The following is a 23,331-nucleotide window of genomic DNA, read 5'->3' as shown; positions in this document are numbered from 1 at the left end:
AGCCAGCTCAAAACCAGGCTGGGGTACATGAACCCTGTCTCATACCCCCAAATAAGGAAAGCAGAAGAATGTAAGACTGTAAGAGCAAATATCCAGACTTGTCTTGAAGAAGAGATTCCATTTTTGTGGCCTGCTTGGGGAGAAAAGCGAGCAGGTGGGAAAGGGGGCAAAGGTCAGAAACAGAGAGGCCGGCCCTATCCTGGTCACGCTGGAAATCACCAGGGTAAGGGGGGGAGTAAGGAGTCAGGAGCCACGGGTGAAAACCAAATATGTATTCTATCACAACCTAACAGAATATTTTGGGTGTAAAATCACTTCCAGCTAACTAAAGGGTGTTTTTGGAAGCTCCACTCCCAACCTGTGTCCTGTGGCTCTCAGAAATCCAGTTCTTCCAACTCAAACGCCCACAGCAGCGTGGATCCACCCTTCCTTGGGGAAGGCAATCAGGCAGGTGGAAGAAACCCAGTGGCAAATGTGCACCTACTCTTGCAGCAGGTAGCAGGTCTCGTGCTGGCCAGGCCCAGCAGTGGAGCAGGCAGCTGTGAAGCTGCCAACAAAGACCACGTCTTCATCTGACTTTGAAGCACAGCCCCAGGAGGCTCAGATGAAGGTCAGTGTCTCTGCATCCCCAGCCTGGGAGGCAGAGTTGGATGGAGGAGTGAATGCTTTCTTGCCTTCAGCGAGAGCTTTAAAATGCTGCAAGAAAGGGGAGAGGACACAGTTTGGAATATGCTAGCTGCTATATTTTCACAAGGATGACCACTGTAAAACCCCTTTAGGCTGAATTGAGCAAGGTGGCACAGGTTTGTAATCCCAGTAGTTGGGAGGCTAAGGCAGGAAGATCACTGTGAATTCAAAGCTATACTAAGATTTCCAGGTCAGCCTTGGCTATAGTGAGACATGTCCCAAAACATGTCCTTAGTCTACTTCCAAACTGATACATTGGGTTTATTTTTGAAAGAGACAGCAATGTACCCACCACCTTCAAAACAACCCTTGTTCTCTTTCCTTCCTGCTTGCATTCATGCGGCTGCTGGCTTCTGTCCGTGGCTCCTCACAAAGCTCCATCTGACGCCCATCCTCTCTTACTTCCCCCCCAGTCTTCTCAGTTGCTCACTTAGTCATGGGAAAGGCACTGTGACCCCAAATGAGAGTACAATCACAGCAGGGCCCTGGGCAGGACAGCTTTGGTGGCCCCGCTGCCTGTCTCACCTGGGAGTTCTTGAATTCTGAGTAGAGGGAAAAGAGCAGGTGCAGGGACTGAATCCGGCTCTTGTAGAAAGGAATGTCCAGGATGGCTGTAACAGAGAAGAGCTCACAGGGACAGGAGAAACACACTCTGGAACTGGGAGCCCTTCTGTTTAGGATGGCACTCCCCTCCCAAATAGGACATGTTACTTTGAGGTTCCATATTCAGCCCCAACACCACCCTAGAGGGCAGCCAGCAGGACAGCTGGCTGCCAGTGACGACTGTAAACCAAGGCTCTACTGTGCAGGGATCAGCAAGCCCTTCCAAAGGCCTACAACACAGAGACAGGGCTAGGAAGGAAGGGGAGGAGCTTACCACAGATCATGTCAATGTACTCGGCCAGGCTGCAATCGAGCTCAACTGTGGGCAGACTCACCTGGAAGCAACAAAGGATGAACCACAGTCAAAAGGCTCAATAGGGCCTGTAAGCCCAACACCTGGAAGACAACTCACAGAAAATTCTCTACGAGTTTCAGGATAGCCTGGTCTACATGGTAAGTTTTAGGCTATCTGTAGCTACATTGTGAGACTGTCAAAAGCAAGCAAACAAACAAACCAAAAAAGGGGCTGGAAGCCGGGCAGTGGTGACATAGATCTTTAGTCCCAGCACTTGGGAGGCAGATGGATCTCTGTGTGTCTGAGACCAGCGTGGTCTACAAAGTGAGTTCCGGGATAGCCAGGGCTACACAGAGAAACCCTGTCTCAGAAAACCAAAAAATAAAAAAGGGACTAGAAAGATGGCTCAGCCATTAAGAACATATATTGCTCTTACAGAGGACCCAACCAGTGGGTAAAAAACATTGGCCTTGCAAGCCCCATACCCCGAGTTCAACCCTCAGAGGTAAAAGGAGAGAGACCACCCCATAAAGGTTCCTTTGACCTCCACGTGCACACCAGCATGTTTGCGCTCCCCTCACAATTATAATTAATACTGCGGAAATAGCTACACTGGTGGGCACAGTCTACAGATCCAATGCAATCCCCATCAAAATCCCAGTGACATTCCTCACAGACCCAGAGACGACATTTCTAAAATTCATATGGAAACACAAAGACCACAGATAGTCAAAGTAGTCAAAGTAACCTAAATAAAAAGAACACAGCCAGAGGTATCAGATCACCTTATCTCAAATTATACTGCAGAGCCATAGCGACATAGAAGCACGGTACCGCCATAAAACAAGACAGTGTGGCCAATGGAGCATGAGAGGACCTACAAACACAGCTACGTACACCTAATTTCTGACAAAGCTGTAAGAAATGCACACTGCAAGAGACCAGAGTGGATCCATATTTCTCACTCTGCACAAAAATCAACCCAAATTCATTTCCTTGGAAGTAAAATATATTTGATTCTAACTCACATCAGATAACAAACACAAGCCAAGATATGACTGCTGATGGGAATGCACACTGTGGGGAGAGATGGACCTGACGTGCTGATGGGAATGCACACTGTGGGGAGAGATGGACCTGATACACTGATTACGGGAATGTACACTTGCACAGGCACTTTAGGTATCAGTATGGAGGTTTCTCAAAGCACTTAAAATGGTGCCGGGTGGTGGTGGTGCACACCTTTAATCCCAGCACTCAAGAGTCCAAGGCAGGGCTGGAAAGATGGCTCAGCGGTTAAGAGCATTGCCTGCTCTTCCAAAGGTCCTGAGTTCAATTCCCAGCAACTACATGGTGGCTCACAACCATCTGTAATGAAGTCTGGTGCCTTTTTCAGGCATACACACAGACAGAATATTGTATAAATAATAAATAATAAATAATAAATAATAAATAAATAATAAATAAATAAATAAATAAATAAATAAATAAAGAGTCCAAGGCAAGTGGATCTCTGTGTGTCTGAGACCAGCGTGGTCTACAGAGTGAGTTCCAGGATAGCCAGGGCTACACAGAGAAACCCTGTCTCGAAAAACAAACAAAGAAATACTAAAAACATAGTGTCCATATATATGACTCAGCTCTACTACTCCAGGGCACATGCCCAAAGGATGCCTACCTCAGAGACATTCACTAATCCATGCTTATTGCTTTGTCATTCATAATAAAAAGGAAATGGTTCAGTCTAGATGTCCATCAACAGATGAGTGGATATTGAAAATGTGGTCCCTATACACAACAGAATTCCATTTAGCCAAGAAGAAAGATGAAATGAAATTTACAGGAAAATGGAAAGACAAATAATACATGTTCTCTCCTACACGGCCTCTCACTTTTAATTTTTGTATATATGTATTCATGTGGGAGTAAGCATTGGAAGAGGCTAGGAAACGAGATAGGGCAGTTGAGAAGGGAAAAGTAAGGGTTTAAGGGAGAGTGGAAGGGTCACAGAACACACACGCTATGCAAGTGGAAAGGAGTTCACCTGGAGGACAAAAGACGTGGGGAAAGGATCAACTACAGGTAAGGATGTATGCACATGCCACAGTGCAAGCTGCCAGTTTGTATGCTAGTGAGAAAAATGAAAAAAGAAAAATTTGGTTCTGCTTGGGTGTGGTGGCTTATGCCTGTAATCCCAGCACTCAGGAGGCTGAAGCAGGAGTACCATGGGTTGGAGGTCAACCTTGGCTACATAGTCAGTTCCAATTTAGGATTCAGAGTGAGACCCTGTCTCCGAAACAAACAAAAAAAATCAAAAACAAACCAAACAAAATAAAAGTTTCCTAAATTTATTTTCTCTTGCTACAAAAATTATAGAGTACGGGGCACAGATTTAGCTCACTTCACAAAGCACCTGCGTGTTGGTTCAATCCCCAGGAATAGATGACTAGTAGACAGACAGGCAGACAGACAACAGATGGAAGGATGGATGGATGGACTGATAAGATATAAACATCTTGGCAATTGTAAATGAGACATCGGCGCCTTACACTAACATAAACAATACCTCTAGAGAAATGGACCTGAAGTAATAATGCAGGTGGCGCGTGTTTCCCAGGGCTGCCTGCTAGACAGAATGTCCCAGCAGCATTAGTGCGATACATGGAACCTGGAAACTCCAAATGCCCATCACCACAAATCAGAGGACAGTATACAACTCATTTGTAAAAATGGATAAACAAGACATAGAACAACGTGCATGAATCTCCCATCATGCAGGGAAGAAGAGGGCATAACAGTATGTTTAGAGGGCTGATGACAAGCCTAGCTCAGTGGTAGAGCACTTGCCTAACATGCATGAGGTCCTAGGTTCATATATATATTTCTATCATGGGTTCCAGTTCCATTTAGAAACCAGAGTGATAACACAGGAGAGAAAACACTGGGCCCTGGGTAGATGCCACACTTATTCCCATCCTTCCCACTCACCTTTCCCAAGAGGTCTTCAAACTCTGGGGACCACTCCTGCATCAGTGTGTCAATGTCAGGCATGGGCCTAAAAGTGGAGAAGTAAATATGAAGACGAATCATTGACCACGACATCAGCTACTTCTAAACCAGTCCTCAACTGGACACACCAGGGTTTCAAGAGAACCTCAACTGGAAAACCAAATTTACCAGCCAGTTGGTAACGACACTGAGAACGTTCATCTTTGCATCTGCAATCTGTGCCAGCAGCTGCCATCTTTCCTATTTCTAATCAAATAAAGCACAGTGGAAGTGTACATTTTTTTGTTTTTGTTTTTGTTTTTTTAAATGGCTGGAGAGACAGCTGTGGGTGCTAGGAGCCTAGACTTTAATGGCTGAGCCGTCTCTCCCGCCCTGGAAGTGTACATTTTTTTTAATATTTATTTATTTATTATGTATACAATATTCTATCTGTGTGTATGCCTGAAGGCCAGAAGAGGGCGCCAGACCTCTTTACAGATGGTTGTGAGCCACCATGTGGTTGCTGGGAATTGAACTCAGGACCTTTGGAAGAGCAGGCAATGTTCTTAACCACTGAGCCATCTCTCCAGCCCAAGTGTACATTTTTTTAAGGACCTCAGGTCGATCCAATTTACCCCCAGGTTTTCTTAGGAGCAAAGGGTCACAGATAGTGACAGTTACTCTGAACTACAGTGGTGAAGTCATATTTCTGCCACGTGCTATGGTACAGGAGGCAGAAGCAGGAAGAAGACTGAGTTGAGGGCCAGCTAAGACCACACAGGGACCTGTAGCTATCATTACCTGGTGTAGTGCACAGTCGCAGGGGGCTTAGAACGGTGTAACTCAGAGATGCTCTCAATCCAGGTGTCAATGGCCTTGGGATTCTTTTCTGCATCTTCCAGGCTCTTTACTTTCATATGTTGCTAGAAAAATAAGAAGAACAGTTATATAGCTACATTATAATGAAACCCATTAGTTTGTATGGTAGCTGTGTTGGTTATTTGGGTTTGTGTGTGGGGGTGTTGTTTTATGTCAACTAGACACAAGCTGAAGTCATCTGAGAAGAGGGAGCTGAAGCTGAGGAACTGCCCCCACTAATCTGGCCTGTGGGGAAGTTTGTGGGAATTTTTTTGGTTGATGACTGATGTGGGAGGACCCATGCCCTACGCAGGTGGGCTTGGGTATATAGGAAAGCAGGCTGAGCAAGACAGGAAGAACAGACCAGCAAGCAGCACTCTTCTGTGGTTCTGTTTCAGTTCCTGCCTCCAGGTTCCGGCCTTGACTTCCCTCAGTGAATGGGCTGTGACATGGGGCGTGTAAGTCAAATTAACCCTTTCCTTATTATTAGTCCCTTCCCAATTAACCTTTCCCCCAATTTTTTTTTTTTTTTTTTTTTTTTTTTTGGTCATGGTGTTTCTCACAGCAGCAGAAAGTATATTAGGACAGTAATTTAAAACAGCTCATTGGAAAAGTGCTGTTTGCTGGGTCTGATAGCACATACATTTAATCCCAGCACTTGGGAAGTAGAGATAGGTAGACCTGAGGCCATCCTTATCTATAGAAGTTCCAGGCCAGCCAGGGCTATATAGACAGACCCTATCTCAAAAAGCCAAAAGAGAAGAAAAAGTACTGTTAGCTGAGCATAGTGATGTACACCTGCCAACCACAATCCCAGCACTTGGGAAGTAGAGGCAGGAAGATCAGGGGTATTACTGTATATTGTCCAGTAATGATAAGCAGACAACTCCATGAATGCATTGAAAGCCAGTGAACTGTCGAATTTAAAAGGGTGACTCTTGGAGTTGGGAAGATGGTTCAGGGGTTAGGAGTTGCTCTTAGAGAGGACCCAGGTTCAATTCCCAGCACCCATATGGCAGTTCACAACCATTTGTAGCTCCAACTCCAGGGGATCCAGTGCTCTCTTCTGGCCCCCATGGGTACTGTATCCATGAGATGCACAGATATACATGCAAGCAAAACCCATATGCATAACCTTCAAATTAAAAAAAGTGTGTGTGACTCTTATGTAAACTATCTCAATAAAGCCATCACTAAAAACCCAGGCTGGCCTGAAGCCACACCCTCTTTTAATAGGCAGTGGTCACTGTTGGGCCCTGCTCTAGACCAGCAGCTCACCGTGATATTGTGCTGCTTGGAATTCTCTGTTAACCACAGTGAGAGCACAGTAGGGTCCGACTGCTTTGTAGATGGTTCATCTAACACCAAGAGGCCAAGGTGGTCAGGCTTTCCATCAGGACGCGGCACCTGGTTCAGAGAGAAGTTAGGAGCCCTGAGAGGAAATGGGAGACCCACAGCAGAGCCATGGCTCCTGTTTCCCGTAAGCTGCTGGAAATGACTACTTCCACAGCGGATTTCCAGTCGAGTGTCAACAGTAAGAAGCATGCCCTTCTATTAAATTAGACGGAGTCCTACCTAGAATGAGCCCACATGATGTATGGAGCATAAATATGGGGCTAAATTCATGGTCATTTAGGGTCAGACACATAACACTGCGTCACATAACCCAGTGAGTGGGATCTGAGGAGACACCACAGTTAAGACTGCTAATGCACTGCCAGGCGCTAGTGGCACACGCCTTTAATCCCAGCTCTTGGGAAGCAGAGACAGGTAGATCTCTGAGAGTTTGAAACCAGCCTAGACTATGGAGCTAGTTCTAGGACAGCCAAGGCTATGCAAAGAAACCCTGTCTTGAAAAACAACTAAAATAACAACAACAAAAAGAACTCCAATGCAATGATGACTATTATGGCAGTCACCTCTCACCAGAGAAATGAGAGGAACTAGAAGTAGGGAGCTGGAAGAAACCCCAGGGGAATCATTTTTAGGATGCACCATCTCTACCTTTAAAAATGCATCAATATCCCCAACAGCTGGGATAAAATCAGGAATGAAAGGTTTCAGTTTGTGGTCCAGATCGATCAGCTGAGGTGTGTACCTACGAGAGACAGTTGAGGGAAGGTGGAAGCAGTTAGAAAATGTCACTTGACTGGGCTAAAGGGCATCGGAGGAGCTTAGTGTGCTCCGAACTAGAGTGCAACGGCTCAGGCAAGGCAGGCCCTTCTGTAAGGTCTTACCGGCTGATGTACTCAAAGAGCTCCTTGATCTCAGCTGACACTGGCAGATGCTCATAGTCTGCAGGATCATAGTCCCTGGGGAAGGAGACACAGGCAGGTCAAAGTGGCCCTCGAGGAGCACAGGTGGCAGGGCCCTGGCCAGCCCGTGTGATTTGCACCATAGAGATGTGACCCCAAACCTTCCTTCTGCCCCTGCCTATTTTCCTGGGAGCTTACAAAGAAACTTTGACATTGATTATAATTACCTCTAACTAAAGGAAAAAGCTGCAGAAAATCCATGTGATTTTTCTTTTTAATTTTATTTATTTATGTACTTTTTATGGGTAGAAGTTGTCTGCCTGCATGTATGTCTGCATGGCAGAAGAGAATACCAGATCTCATTATAGGTAGTTGTCTGCCATGTGGCTGCTGGGGATTGCTCTGGTGCTCTGGAAGAGCAGCCAGTGCTCTGAACCTCTGAGCCATCTCTCCAGCTTCAGTTATTATTATTTTATTTATTTATTTATTTTTTTTTTTGGCTTTTCGAGACAGGGTTTCTCTGTGGCTTTGGAGCCTGTCCTGGAACTCCCTTTGTAGACCAGGCTGGTCTCGAACTCACAGAGATCCGCCTGCCTCTGCCTCCCGAGTGCTGGGATTAAAGGCGTGCGCCACCATCGCCCGGCTATTATTTTTTTTAATGTGTGTGGGTGTTTTGTCAAGTATGTCTGGACATCACGTTTATACAGGAGATCAGATTATGTCAGATCCCCTTGGATTGACGTTACAGACTTTTGTGAGGTGTCATGTGAATTCTGGGAACCTAATCCAGGTCCTCTGTAAGAGCAGCCAGTACTCTTAACCACTGAGCCATCTCTAGGCCCATAACATGACTTTTAAAAGTCTCTGAATGAGCTTGGCAGTGGTGGTGCATGCCTTTAATCCCAGCACTCGGCAGGTGGATCTCTGTGAGTTCGAGGCCAGCCTGGTCTACAAAGCAGACAGCCAAGGCTACAGAGAAATTCTGTCTCCAAAAACAAATAAACAAAACAAATGCCTTTCTTAAAGACTTTTTTTTTTGAAAGCCCATTTTCTTAGAATTGGAGAGAGAAACCCCAGGGTATAAGCTATGGATCCTGGCAGCTGCCAGAAGGAGGGAAAAGAAGAGGGAAGGAGAAGGTCATGCCTTTTGAGTTAGGGCCCAAGAAAGCAGACATACTCAAAATGAAGGTCAGCAAGAGGCTGCAGTGGGGTGGGGGTCGAGGTATGGAGGTAGGAGGGTAGGGATGTGGGGATATGGGGTTAGGGATGGGGGTGTGTGGGGATAGGGATGGGGGAGTGTGAGGGTAGGGATGGGGGAGTGTGGGGGTAGAGATGGGGATGTGTGTGGGTAAGGATGAGGGGAGTGTGGGGTAGGGATGTGGGGGTATGGGGGTAGGGATGTGGGAGTGTGGGGTAGGGATGTGGGAGTGTAGGGTTAGGGATGTGGGAGTGTAGGGTTAGGGATGGGGGAGTGTGGGGGTAAGGATCGGGGAGTGGGAGGGTAGTGATGGGGGTGTCTTTAGACACTAGGTGAGAAAGTGAGAAAGCCCAGCACAAGCAAGCCAGTAGACCAGAGACACAGGAAGGAGATAAAGGAAAAGCTACGCTTTCGGGATAGAGTTCAGACAATGGGCAGATTTCATGCTACATGGCAGAAGCTCTGCAAATGTCAGGGTCTCACTATGTTAGTCTCAAATTTGCATCAATCCTCCTGCCTCCGTCTTCTAAATGCTGGGATTACAGGTCTAAGCCGCTCTGCTTGGTTCAGAAACTAGCCTTTACTAATGCAGATAGCACTATATACTTAAAAAAATTTTTTTCGGGGCTGGAGAGATGGCTCAGTGGTTAAGAGCACTGACTGCTCTTCCAGAGGTCGTGAGTTCAATTCCCAGCAACCACATGATGGCTCACAACCATCTGTAATGAGATCTGGTGCCCTTTTCTGGTGTGTGGATATACATGGAAGCAGAATGTTGTATACATAATAAATAAAAAAATTTTTTTTCTGTATATGAGAGATTTGCCTACAAATACATCACATTCAGGCATCAGAAGAGGACATTGGATCACCTGGAACTGAAGACACAGATGACTGTGGGCCACCATATGGGTGCTGAGAAGTGAATTGGGTTTCTCTGCAAGAGCAGCAAGTGCTCTTAACCTCTGAGCCATCTCTGTTGTCCCTGCCCCCCTCCACATCATACATTTCCCTTGATTTTTGACACAGATAAGGTCTCTCTACAAATCCCTGGCTCTCCTGGAACTCACTACGTAGACCAGCCTGGCCTTCAACTCACAGAGACTCATAGCATGCTTCTGCCTCCTGAGTGCCAGGATTAAAGGCGTGCACCACCACTCTTGGCTGCAACATATACTTTCAACAAGTAAAAAAAAAAAAAAAGTTATTTCATTGATGGAGGAAGGTCATTGGTTAAAAAATAAAGAAACTGCTTGGCCCTCATAGGTTAGAACATAGGTGGGTGGAGTAAACAGAACAGAATGCTGGGAGGAGGAAGTGAGCTCTCCTCTCTGGGGCAGACGCGATGAAGCTCCGACCCAGGGTGGACGTAGGCTAGGATCTTCCCGGTAAGTGCACCTTGGGGTGCTACACAGATTATTAGAAATGGGCTAGTCCAGGTGTGAGAGTTAGCCGAGAAGAGGCTAGATATAATGGGCCAAGCAGTGTTTAAATTAATACAGTTTGTGTGTTGTTATTTCGGGGCATAAGCTAGCCAGGCTACCAAGAGCTGCGGCGGCAGGAACACAGCCCGCAGCTCCCACTACATTTCATCATTTAGTTGACTGGTCGTTTTATATACTTAAGTTTTTAATTAATTTTTTTGTTAAACTTAACTTTATTTTAAGATGAAGCTTTGCTATGTTGCCCAGGTTGGCCTTAAACTCCTGAATTCAAGAGATCTTGCCTCAGCCTTCCAGGTAGCTGAGATTTCAGATTCGTGCCATTACACTTGGTTAGTAACTGTATTTTATGTTTGTTTTGCAGTTCTGGGGACGGAACCCAAGGCCTCACATACACAGGCAAACACATGCCCACTGAGCTATATCCCTAGCGTGAATGGATGGCGTTCTGAATGCGTGTTGATTACAGCTTACAGGAGTGGCTCACGACGCATTGTGACTGGGTTGCGTCAGTGTAAAACGGTTGTTGTTGCTGTTTACTTAGCGTCACCCAAGGACCTGGCCTCAGTGTGAGGCCCCTGATGCTCTTCCCTCCTGTCCAGGAAGGACCTCAGCCTAAGACGGAAACCTTATGTGCATGTAGTGGGCCTCACTAGACAGAAACCTTATGTGCATGTAGTGGACCTCACTAGACGGAAACCTTATGTGCATGTAGTGGACCTCACTAGACGGAAACCTTATGTGCATGTAGTGGACCTCACTAGATGGAATTGCTTGGGCATATGCACAGTGTACTTCTTTCCCAAGGGGAGCTCCTGGGAGCAGAGGCCATGCTTTAGGTTAACCCGGCGTATTTGCTGAGCCCACAATGTTTCAGGTAGTTTAAGTGACATCACAGGAGCAGTTGAGGCGGTGCAGCCAGAAAGAAATGAAGACTCACAATGCCGGGCTCCTGAGATATGAGAAAGCCCTAAGTAGAGGATATCAAAAGATGCTGCAATCTACTCCCAGATAAGTCCTTCCAACTGCCATCTTGAGCGAAATCCCCCTCGGCACAGGCTCGTCCTACCCTTCCAGAGGTGCTCCATGCTCGTCGTCGTCGTCGTCATCGTCAGAATCGGTCTCGGATGAATCGTCGTCGTCATCATCATCGTTTTCACTGAAGGCCCGCTGAGGGGTCAGCTGTGAGGGCTTCTTCTTCTCCTGGGCAGGGCAGGCGGAAAACATTTATGTAAAGAGGAATTTAATTCTTGTGCCTGATTTGGCACTGTTCTCATAATGCCCACAGACCTCTGCCACCTGGTCACTAGAAAAAGAGGCGGCACCATCCCCAGGGGCCTGAGAACCTTCTCCTGCTACGTAGAGCCCCACAGTCTTCAACCATAATTCTCTACTAGAAACAGGGTACAAAGTCTACTCAGCTTATAGCTAGGAGCCTATTACTTGATCTTGGAAGCTAGCATAAAATAACCCAGGAAGCCTCACTCCCTAAATTTAGGAAAAGGGGGTGGGGCTGCAGAGAGGGCTCAGGAAAAAGAACACCCAAATTCCATTCCCAGAACCCATGACAGGGGATCCTTCTGGAATCTGAGGGCACCTGCACTCACATTCACATACCCACAGTCCCCCGCACACTCACACATACCCCCTTCTCCCTGGCACACCCACACCCCACCCCCGCACACTCACATTCATACATAATTCAGGGTAAAAGAAATCATGGGTGGGGGGAAGCTCAGAGACAAAGAGCACAAACTGCTCTTGCGGCAAACCAGACTTTAGCTCCCAACACCTACAAAAGGCAGCTCACAACCTCCCCTGCCGTCACGCCAGCTCGAGGGGATCTGATCTCTTCTGGCCTGCATGGGTACCCGTACTCACGTGCACAGACACACAAACATACTTAAAAAGATAAAATAAATACAGGAAAAGGGTAACAACTTCAGATTATTTAGGGAGTAGGAAAAGATGAAGTGGAGGAGACAAACTTTACGGGCTCTTGGTATTCATAAAGATCCCAGAGAAACCTAGCATCTAATTTGTAAGCCCTCGGAGTAAGGGCTGGAAAATATCACATGAATAAAATAGACAGATGCTCAACCCCGAGCCTGGGTTCTCATAAGCAGCTCAGGAGAGTAGGGGCTTCCCGTTTTTGTTCAGTGAAACCTCCTTCATGGTGTATCTAGTTTGTCCACAGGACCCTTCCCCTGTGAGTAAGTGTACTGACTATACATTCTAGTTCAGCATGAGCGGCTCCTGTGTTCTCGGCATTATAGCCTAAGTTTCTGTGGTTTCTTCTTTTTTATCATTATCGTTGCTGGGTTTTTTGTTTTGTTTTGGTTTTTGGTTTATGAGACAGGGTTTCACTGTGTAGCCCTGGCTGGCTGTCCTGGACCTTGCTCTGTAGATCAGGTTGACCTTGAACTCAAGAGATCCACCTGCTGGGGTTAAAGACGGGCCCACCTGACAGCAGCCTACATTTTTGAGTTTCTGGCTGGCTATGCTCCATCCTACTCTCTCAGGTCCGTAAGAAAGTGTCTGGTGGTGTCTGCACTTGCAGAGACAGTTGAGACAGGTTCTTATCTTTGTCTCTGTGGCCTGTAGCCTGTAGCATGCCCTCCCTTAGGACCTGACAGGTGACCAACTAGCCTCCTTTTAAAGTAGCTTTTTAGGGTCTGGGGAGATGGATCAGCGATTAAGAGTGTAGTTAAGGGGTTGGAGAGATGGCTCAGAAGTTAAGAGAATTGCCTGTTCTTCCAGAGGTCCTGAGTTCAATTCCCAGCAACCACACAGTGGCTCACAACCATCTATAATGAGATCTGGTACCCTCTTCTGGCATGCAGGTATGCATGCAGGTAGAATACTATATACATAATAAACAAATAAGGATCTGGGTTCAATTCCCAGCACCCACATGGCAGCTCACAACCATCTATAATTCCAGTTTCAGGGGATCCAATGTCCTCTTCTAGCCTCCATGGGCACAAGGTACACATATGGTGCATAGAAACATATGCAGGCAAGGTGGGCAGTGGCACATGCCTTTAATCCTGTACTCCAGAGACAGAGCCAGGCAGATAGCTGTGAGTTCGAGGCCAGCCTGGTCTACAGAGTGAGTTCCATAACAGTGAAGGCTACACAAAGAAACCATGCCTTGAAAAACAAAAAAAAAGAAGAAAAACAATATATGAAGGCAAAACACCTATATGGATAAAATAAAAATGAATAAACAAATGGTAAAAGTAACTTTTAAGGTTATAGAGTGAGTTCCAAACAGCCAGGGCTACACAGAGAAACCTTGTCTCCAAAAAACAAACAAATAAAAAAAAATTATACACATACACACACACACAAACACACAAGTTCTGAGGTAGTACCACTGAGATTCTGGAAGGGAATTAGGAATCTGTATTTTTAATGTTTCACTATTTTATTATATATGTATGGGTGTTTGCCTGTAGGTATGTCAATATACAACCTTCATGTCTGTTGCCCAGAGTGGCCAGAGAGCATAGATTCCCTGGAACTGGAGTTACAGAAGGTTATGAGCTGCCGTCTGGGGGCTGGGACCCTTTCTCTAAGAGCAACCAGTGCTCTTAACCACTGGGATATTTACATTTCTCTAGACAAGAAATGAACACACACACACATTCTTGTTTTGTTTTGAAAGAATTTCTCTATGTAGCCCTGGCTGTCCTAGAACTCTCTCTAGACCAGGCTGGCCTCAAACTCACAGAGATCCGCCTGCCTCAGCCCCCCAGTGCTGGGATTAAAGGCGTGCGCCACCACCACCTGGCTGGAATCTGTATTTTTAAGAGCAAGTATCCTAGTTGATTTTTATAATCAATAAGCTCTGAAACATGGTCCCATTTAGATGAAGCTGCCCACTACGAGCCAGCTGTAGGGGCTGGAGAGATGGCTCCGCCAGCAGTTAAGAGCACTGGCTGCTCTTCCAGAGGACCCCGGTTCAATTCCCTGCACCCACATGGCAGCTCATGGCTGTCTGTTACTCCAGTTCCAGGGTTTCTGACATCATCCTACAGACATACATAAACAGCTAGCTGTAGTGATAGTCTGTGTGAGGGAAGGGCTCATCAGTAAATGTGAAGCCATGAGGTCAATGCTCGGGGAACGTTTCCTGCTGACTCGGTGTCATCTCACATCAACTGCACTGAGCCCAAACCCTGAAGACGCTCTCGACTATACTGCACCTTGTTGTTTTCCTCTTCGTACTCATCGCTGCTGTTGTCAGCCATAGTCTCCTTAGGAAGACCCACAGAAACCGGGGGACCTGAGGGGAAGAGTTTTTCATTAGTGCTTAAATGATTGTTTCTTCTTTCTTTCTCTTTTTCTTTTTACTTTATTCTTTATTTTTTCAAGAGAGGGTTTCTCGGTGTAGCCCTAGCTGTCCTAGAACTCTTTGTAGATCAGGCTGTCCTGAAACTCAGATCCACCTGTCTCTGCCTCCCAAGTGCTGGGATGAAAGACATGAGCCATGGGGGCAGGAGAGATGGCGCAGAGGTTAAAAACACCACCTGCTCTTCCAAAGGTCCTGAATTCAATTTCCAGCAACCACATGGTGGCTCACAGCTATCTGTAATGAGATCTGGTGCCTTCTTCTGGCCTGCAGGAATACAGGCAGGTAGAACACTGTATACAGAATAAATAAATATTAAACAAAGGGGAAAAAAGTATAATCAGATTTAAGCATAACCAGCATGAAAACATATTAGATGAATTCTAAGTCGAACACATGCAGATTAACATTTTTTGACTTATTAAATTACCCAGCTGAAAACAAGTCCACAGCTGGCAAGAGCTCCATTTGTTCAAGTCACTGGGCATGGTAGTTTACAGTACTCAGGAGACTAAGACAGAAGGGTATCTCAAATTCAAGGCCAACTAGAGTTACATAATGAGTACGGGGTTAGCCTAGGCTCCACTGAATAAAACCCTATTTTGAAATAAACACATAAAATCCAAACATGATGGAGAAAAAAAAAAAAAAAAAAACCTAGTGACTAAGTAATACTCAACATGCTCACTTCTGCAGCACATATACTAAAATTTAGCCGGGCATGGTGGCGCACGCCTTCAGTCCCAGCACTCAGGAATCAAGGCAGCAGATGTCTGAGGTCAAGACCAGCCTGGTCTGCAAAGTGAGTTCCAGGACAGCCAGGGCTGTTACACAGAGAAACCCTGTCTTAAAAAGGCCCCCCTCCCCCAAAAACAACAACAACAACAAAAAAGGTATAAGCTCTCAGCTTCTCCTACTGCCAATTATCATGAACTCCAGTCCCCTGAAACTGTAAGCCTCAAATAAACTCTTCCATAAGTTGTCTCTGCCACGTTGTCTTATTACAGCAACCGAAAAGTAACTAAGACAGTGGTGACAGTTATCACATAAAGCCATGTAACTTTACAAATAAAGCGGACAAAATAGTATTCTATACCATGTACATTTTACCACAATAAACACTGAGCTGGGGATCACACTGTTTTGGTTTATTGTGGTAAAATATACATGGGTGTGATCCCCAACTCTGGATTCAAACCTGAGCAAGCCTGGTGATTCCTTTCTGACAGTCTATCTTGCAGTGGTACCAGGTCTCTATTCACGCCACAGTCCAAACCGTTAGCACCTCAACTCAGCCACTACCAAGGTGCCTCCCTCGTCTCCGTCTGTGAGCCCTCCAATAAACTCTACATGGAACAGCAACCCAGCCTCTGAAACTCTGCATTCTGCTTGGGACGCCTCCTTCCTGATCAGACCATACATACCCCCTCCCCTGCTCTTTCCTTGTGAGCCTTCCCTGGCCACAAATCGCTCTCACCCATCCCCATTCTATAGCAGCAAACAATCTGCCTACATCAATGCATACATGGCATCTGTAATAATGACTGCTAACTCACAGGTCATCCGTCTTCTAAAATTACAAGCAGCAGGATGGCAGAGACGTGTCTTTTGTTCACCATTGTATTACCCAGTGAGAAATGGCACATAGCAAGCATTCAAAAATGTTAGGCGACCTGAGTGTGGTAGTGGCACATGCCTTTTTTTTCTCAGCAATGGGGAGGCAGAGGCAGGCAGATCTGAGTTGGAGGTAGGTGAATAATGACTGGTGTCGAGACCTCTGATAAAACTGTTGCAATTACGGTTGGGGTGGCAGGTTAAGGGCAGGCTACGGCACATCTTAACGAGTTAAATACAAAACACAGCAGTGAACGGGCTGGAGAGAGGACTCAGTGATTAAGAGCACTGGGTGATCTCCCACAAGGACCAGAGTTCAATTCCCAGCACCCACTCGGCAGCTCAGGATCATTTGTAACCCCAGTTCAAGGGGATCCAATGCCCTCTTCTAGCCTCTGAGAGCACCAAGCACGCAGGTGGTACACAGACAAGCATGCAGGCAAAAAACAAAACAAAACAAAACAAAAAACCCACTCATACACATAGAATTTTTTTTTGTTTTTGTTTTTGTTTTTCGAGACAGGGTTTCTCTGTAGCTTTGGTGCCCGTCCCGGAACTAGCTCTTGTAGACCAGGCTGGCCTCGAACTCCCAGAGATCCGCCTGCCTCTGCCTCCCGAGTGCTGGGATTAAAGGCGTGCGCCACCACCGCCCGGCTAGAATTTTTTTAAATAATAATTAAAGCAAAACGGAAACACAGTGAACCTGGGGCAGAATCTACACAGAGTGGTGACATGGAGCGAACAGTGATGGAGGATAGAGCTTGCACTGGAAAATGCTGCAATCCGATGAACTGGAGTTTTCCCTCAACTAGTGAGAAAACGAAATCAGCAGCAAGTGCTGACTCTCAGCTAACGCTTGCGAATCGACCTAGAAGTTTACTGAATACAAACATGAACGCAATCTGTGCTAGCGTTTTGAAAACCACCTCCCTTCTTGTCTCTCTTTTCTTCTTCTCTTACCTTGATGTCCTGGGGTTGGAGTGCTACTACTGGCGACCTCTTCCGAGTCGTTAATCTCTAGACGCTCATCGTAAGTCTGGTTCTCAACAATTTTGGTCTAAGCAAAAGGAGGTATGTTACATAGATAGCTCCTACCCTGAGATATACATTCAGGGCTCCGCGAAGAGATGCATTCACCCCCTCACACCCAAACTTTCCCCAAAGGAAAACTTCCTGACTCCAGAGCAGCAACTAACCAGCTTCAACCCTTATTTAGCTAGCACTAGCTTGAGCTGACAGAACTGCGGAAGAAAAAAGACATCCAATCTTTTCCAGGAGCGAACCAAAAGCTGCATATAAAATGCACTCAAGGGAAGTACAGCATTCATAGGTAGACTGAGATCGTCTCAGGTTTGGTCAGTTTTCCCACAGCTATTAAGGCTTCTGGTGGGGGCGGGGGGCGGGGTATAAAAAACGGGACTGGACATGGTGGCTCACAACCATCTGTAATGAGGTCTGGTGACCTCTTCTGGCCTGCAGGCATACAAACAGACAGAATAGTGTATACATAATATATATATAAACGGGACTGGACCATAGAGGTGCTAGAGTCCAGACAGGGTTCAGACTCTGGGTCACCTCTGGGCCGAGAAGGGAAGGATGGTCCTGAGAGAAGGCGGACTGCAGTCTCGAGCCCCATCTAGTAATCCCCAAAGCATCGCCTCTATCACTTCCATCCGTTTTGAAGACAGGATCTCATTTGTTTGTCCAAGAGACAAGGATCCAGGGTAGTTGGTTGGGCGCGGAGAGCGGAAAAACGGCGGTGGGGGGGTCTCCTGGGGTGAGCACCAATTACCTGTAGCCCCTCTGGATCCGTTTCCTCTATTTGGAAAGAACCCCAGCCTAGGACTGGGGTCTCACTCTCCGGCCCGGCCACTTCAGGGATCCCTAAGTGCGGCAAGCCCTGTCGTCAGTCTCTAGGCAAAAAAATAAATAAAACAGAGCGAGACCGAGAAAGAAAAATCGCGAGACCTTTTGCACCGCCCATCCACCCCCGCCCCACCCCTTCGCCGGTGACGGGACGCGGCACTGGGATAGAGCGGCCCGCCGCTCTAGGGGCCAAGCAGCCGACTTGTCTATGGTTTCCACAACTGAGTCGATTGTGGCATCCAGTGGCCAAAGGTGGTAGGGCAGGCTGCTGGATTTTCTTCCAACTGGAAATTGTCACCTCAAAGGCTCATTTGGCATGCAGATTTTCCCAGATAAACCTAATCAGAATATAGTTAGAAAAGTCCTCCGGGCGGTGGTGGCGCACGCCTTTAATCCCAGCACTCGGGAGGCAGAGGCCAGCCTGGTCTACAAGAGCTAGTTCCGGGACGGGCACCAAAGCTACAGAGAAACCCTGTCTCGAAAAACCAAAAAAAAAAAAAAACAAAACAAAAAAAAAAAAACAAAAAAAAAAAAACAAGCATGTTTAAAAGTCCTTTTATAGCAATTCTATAATATGCTAGCCTTTTCCCTCACGGTGTCCTATGTCACACAGGACATTCTTTATTCTTCCTTTAGCTGAGATTAGGATTTAACTGTTTCCTCTGCTTCTATTTGTGGAACAAAACTACAAGCCAGGCAAAGTGCCCCGTAATCCCAGCACTTGGGAGGGGGAGGCAGGAGGAGTAGAAGTTCCAGATCAGCTTCAAACTTGGTGAGTTTGAAGCCAGACTGGAATACTGTGGTCCTGTCTCAAAACAATAAAATACTGGCACTAAAAAAAATAAAAATAAAAACATTTCATTTTGCTGAGCAGTGATGTAATCCCAACACTGGGAAGGCAGAGGCAGAGACAAGTGAATTTCTGAGTTCAAGGCTAGCCTGATCTACAAAACGAGTTCCAGAATAACCAGGGCTGCACACCGAGAAAGCCTCCCTTGGAAGTCTCAAAAAGCAAAACAAAACAACAAAAACCCAACAACAACAAAAAAAGATCTTCAGAACTGCCCGTACCTGTGATCCCTATTCAGGAGATTAAAACAGGAGGACCTCCATGTTAGGGTTAGCCTGGGCCACACAGGGAAACTTTGTCTAAATAAATAAAAAGAAAACTGGGAGTGGTGGTGAGAAAATAAGACACACTTCTTTAAGATTGCTACTTAAGAATTGCACAGATTTATGGGGCATTGTGTGTTGTTTCCATACACGAGTACATTGAAGAACATTCAATTCATATCATTTTTGTTCTTCCACCGTTGTCTTTCCTGTTTGAGACAAGGGTTCAAGATGCAACTCTGTCTGAACTACATATAGGAGACTGGCCTCAAACCCATAGTCCCCCTTCCACTTCTCCAGTGCTACTGGTACAAGTGTGTGCCACCGACAGTCCTCATTTCTTTCTTTCTTCTTTCTTTCAGTTTGTTTTATATATATATATAATTTTATGTGCCTTGGTGTTTTGCTTGCATGTAAGTTTGTGTGAGGGTGCAGTTGTGAGCTGCCATGGGGGTGCTGGGGATTGAACCTGGGTCCTCTGGTGAGCCATCTTTCCAGCCCATTTTTGTTGTTGTTGTTTTGTTTTGTTTTAGGATCTCTGTGAGTTCGAGACCAGCCTGGTCTACAGAGCTAGTTCCAGAATAGGCTCCAAAGCCACAGAGAAACCCTGTCTCGAAAAAAACAAAAAAAAAAAAACAAAAAAAAACAAAAACCTTTATTTTATGTGCATTGGTGTGGAGGTGTCAGATTCCCTGGAACTGGAATTACAGACAGGTGTGAGCTGCCATGTGGGTGCTGGGAATTGAACCCAGCTCCTCTGGAAAAGCAGTCAGCGCTCTTAACCACTGAGCCATCTCTCCAGCCCCCTTGTTTTGTTTTTGAAGACGGGGTTTCTCCTTGTAGCCCTGATTGTCCTAAGACTGACTTTGTAGACCAGGCTGGTCTGGAAGTCAGATATCTGCCTGCCAGTGCCTCCAAAGCACCACACTTAGCCAGTTCCAGTTCTCATTTCTTTGTGGTTAAAAAAAAAAAATCTCTATCTATCTATCTATCTATCTATCTATCTATCTATCTATCATGGTCCTTCCTGCTAACCTTTTCATAAATATATACTAAACTATATTGTGTTTTTATGGTCAACTTTTCTGTACAACAGAACAGAGAATCATATTTCCTTTTTTTTTACTTTTATCTTTTATATATGAAGTGGTTTTCTAATTTAAAAAAACATTTATTTACTTTTATGTGTATGGGTATGAATGTATGTTTATGTACCACCTGCATGTCTGGTACCCTCAGGGTCAAGAAAAGGGCATCAGTTCTCTTGGTACTGGAATTATGGATGGTTGTGAACTGCCCTGTGGGTGTTAGGAATTGAATCCCAGACCTCTGGAAAAGCAGCCAGTCCTCTTAAACTGATGAGCCATCTGTCCAGCTTGGACTTTAAACTCTTTATTCTCCTGCCTCCAACTCCCAAGCTCTGAGATCACAAGTGCGTGTCATCATGCCTGGCTTTTTATTTGATTTTTTTTTTTATTTTACAGAATGTTCCAGGAGTGGTGATGCACACCTTTATTCCCAGTACTCAGTAGGCAGAAGCAGGCAGATCTCTGAGTTCATGGCCAGCCTGGTTTAAAGAAAGGTTTCCAGGACAGCCAGGGCTACCCTGTATCAGAAAAAAAAAAAAATTCTTTCACAGAATGTTCTCTAGTTCCATTCATTTTGTTTGTGGCAGATGACTTGTCTCCTGTGTGTCTCTGTGTCTGTGGGTGTGTGTGTCTCTGTGTCTGTGTGTGTGTCTGTCTCTGTGTCTGTGTGTATGTGTCTGTCTGTGTGTGTGTCTGTATGTGTGTTTATGTGTGTGTATGTCTGTATGTGTGTTTGTGTGTATGTCTGTATGTGTGTGTCTGTATGTGTGTGTCCTGTATGTCTCTGTGTCTGTGTGTGTCTGTGTGTGTGTCTGTGTGTGTGTGTCTGTCCATGTGTCTGTATGTGTGTGTCGGTATGTGTGTTTAGGTGTGTGTTTGTGTGTGTGTCTGTGTCTGTCCGTGTGTCTGTGTGTGTCTGTGTGTGTCTGTATGTGTGTGTGTCTGTGTACGTGTGTGTGTCTGTGTGTGTACATATTATATTTTATTCTATTCATTCAGTTAATGGACACAGGTTAATTTTATTTTTTAGCTACTAACTAGCACAAGCCTCTTTTGTTGCTTGAAGTTAAAAACGGGATTCCCTGTAATCTTTTTTTTAATTATTTATTTATTTATTATGTATCCAATATTCTGTCTGTGTCTATGTCTGCAGGCCAGAAGAGGGCACCAGACCCCATTACGGATGGTTGTGAGCCACCATGTGGTTGCTGGGAATTGAACTCAGGACCTTTGGAAGAGCAGGCAATGCTCTTAACCTCTGAGCCATCTCTCCAGCCCCTCCCTGTAATCCTAACACTTAGTATGTGAAGGCAGGCAATAGATTTCTGTGAGCTCAAGGCCAGCCTCATCTACACAATGAGTTGTAGCCAGGTATATGAAGTAAAACTGTCTCCAAAAAACTGTTTTTGGTGGAATTGTAATGTTTTTGTTTTATTTTTATGACATGTTAGTGTCCATATTGATAAGTACATTTTTTTAAATTTACTTATTTCTTTATTATGTATGTAGTGTTGGCCTCAGAGCTCATTACAGATGCTTGGAGCCGCCATGTGGTTACTGGGAATTGAACTCAGGACCTCCGGAAGAACAGGCAGTGCTCCCAACCTCTGAGCCATCCCTCCAGCCCCTTTCTTTCTTTCTTTCTTTCTTTCTTTCTTTCTTTCTTTCTTTCTTTCTTTCTTTCTTTCTTTCTTTCTTTCTTTCTTTCTTTCTTTCCTTTCTGTGTATAGTGTTCTGCCTGTATGTCTGCCTGCAGGCCAGAAGAGGGCACCAGATCTCATTATGAATGGTTGTGAGCCATCATATGGTTGCTGGGAATTGACTCAGGACCTCTGGGAGCACAGCCTGTGCTCTTAACCGCTGAGCCAACTCTCCAGCCCAATAAGTGCATATTGTTGAAAATTACTGGGCTGGAGAGATGGTTCGGCGGGTAAGAGCACTGGCTGATTTTCCAGAGGTCCTGAGTTCAATTCCTAGCAACCATGGGAATTGTGAGCAGGGGAACTCACAACCATTCATAATGAGATGAATGGCAGGCATGCAGGTAAAATACTGTATACATGATAAATAAATTTAAAAATCTAAAAAAAAATTACTATGGCAAATTTAGCAATTATTTATTTATTTATTGTTTCTTGAGACAGGGTTTCTCTGTGTAGCTTTGAAGCCCATCCTGAAACTAGCTCTTGTAGCCCAGGCTGGCCTTGAACTCACAGAGATCCACCTGCCTCTGCCTCTCAAGTGCTGGGATTAAAGATGTGCACCAGATTTAGTTAAAGGTATGCAAGACTAATTTATTTTATATTACCTAATTTAATGAATTTATGAAATAAGTGTTACCACCAATTTAAAGAGTAATAACTGATACTTAGAGAAGTATAGTAACTTAACTAATCACTCAGAAGGAAAAGCAAGAAAAGAAAAGAAAAAAAGAATCACTCAGTAAGTACTGCAAAGAGGTCAAACACAGGTCAATCTGATTCCTGTTTTGCTTTAGCTCGTTATGTTATAGGGCCTCTAAGGCTCTCCTTGACAAGGATCCTTGTGAACATACATTTTCTTTTTTTTCTTTTTTTTTGAGACAGGATTTCTCTGTGTAACAACCGTAGCTTTCCTAGAACTTGCTTTGTATACCAGGCTGGGTTTGAACTCACTGAGATCCACCCACCTCTGCCTCCTGGAGGCTGGGTTTAAAGGCGTGCACTACCACGCCAGGCTCATACATTTTTTTCTTTCGTTTTTGAGGGTTGGTGGATAGGGCAACCAAATCTGCGAAATTGATATTCCACAAGAGCAAAGCAGGATGTTAACTGCCAAGCCATCTCTCAGGAGGCTAACACAAAACACAAACTCTCCCTTCTGAAGTGTACAGCTCAGAACTGGAGAGATGGCTCAGCCGTTATGAGCATGTTGCTCTTCCATGGGACCTCAGTTGGATTCCCAGCACCCACATCAGGCAGCTCC

General features: G+C 45.5%; 1 protein-coding gene across 1 annotated transcript; it reads right to left on the bottom strand.

Moving 5' to 3' along the window:
• Window positions 1-77: 77 nt before the first annotated feature.
• Ift46 (intraflagellar transport 46) lies at window positions 78-18,235 on the bottom strand. The gene is made up of 12 exons (XM_057768766.1): window positions 18,093-18,235; window positions 17,258-17,354; window positions 14,538-14,617; window positions 11,396-11,529; window positions 7,669-7,743; window positions 7,436-7,529; window positions 6,710-6,838; window positions 5,375-5,496; window positions 4,574-4,640; window positions 1,565-1,625; window positions 1,213-1,298; window positions 78-696 (listed from the first exon to the last, which is right to left on the bottom strand). Exons 3-12 carry the CDS (start codon window positions 14,580-14,582, stop codon window positions 601-603), a joined length of 909 nt encoding a protein of 302 aa, XP_057624749.1. The 5' UTR covers window positions 14,583-14,617; window positions 17,258-17,354; window positions 18,093-18,235; the 3' UTR covers window positions 78-600.
• Between the last annotated feature and the right edge of the window lie 5,096 nt (window positions 18,236-23,331).

The sequence above is a fragment of the Chionomys nivalis genome, chromosome 4 (genome assembly GCF_950005125.1).
Source record: "Chionomys nivalis chromosome 4, mChiNiv1.1, whole genome shotgun sequence".
In the NCBI taxonomy this organism is placed as follows: Eukaryota; Metazoa; Chordata; class Mammalia; order Rodentia; family Cricetidae; genus Chionomys; species Chionomys nivalis.
The sequence above is the reverse complement of the archived record's forward strand: the minus strand, read 5'-3'. Positions and strand labels throughout refer to the sequence as shown.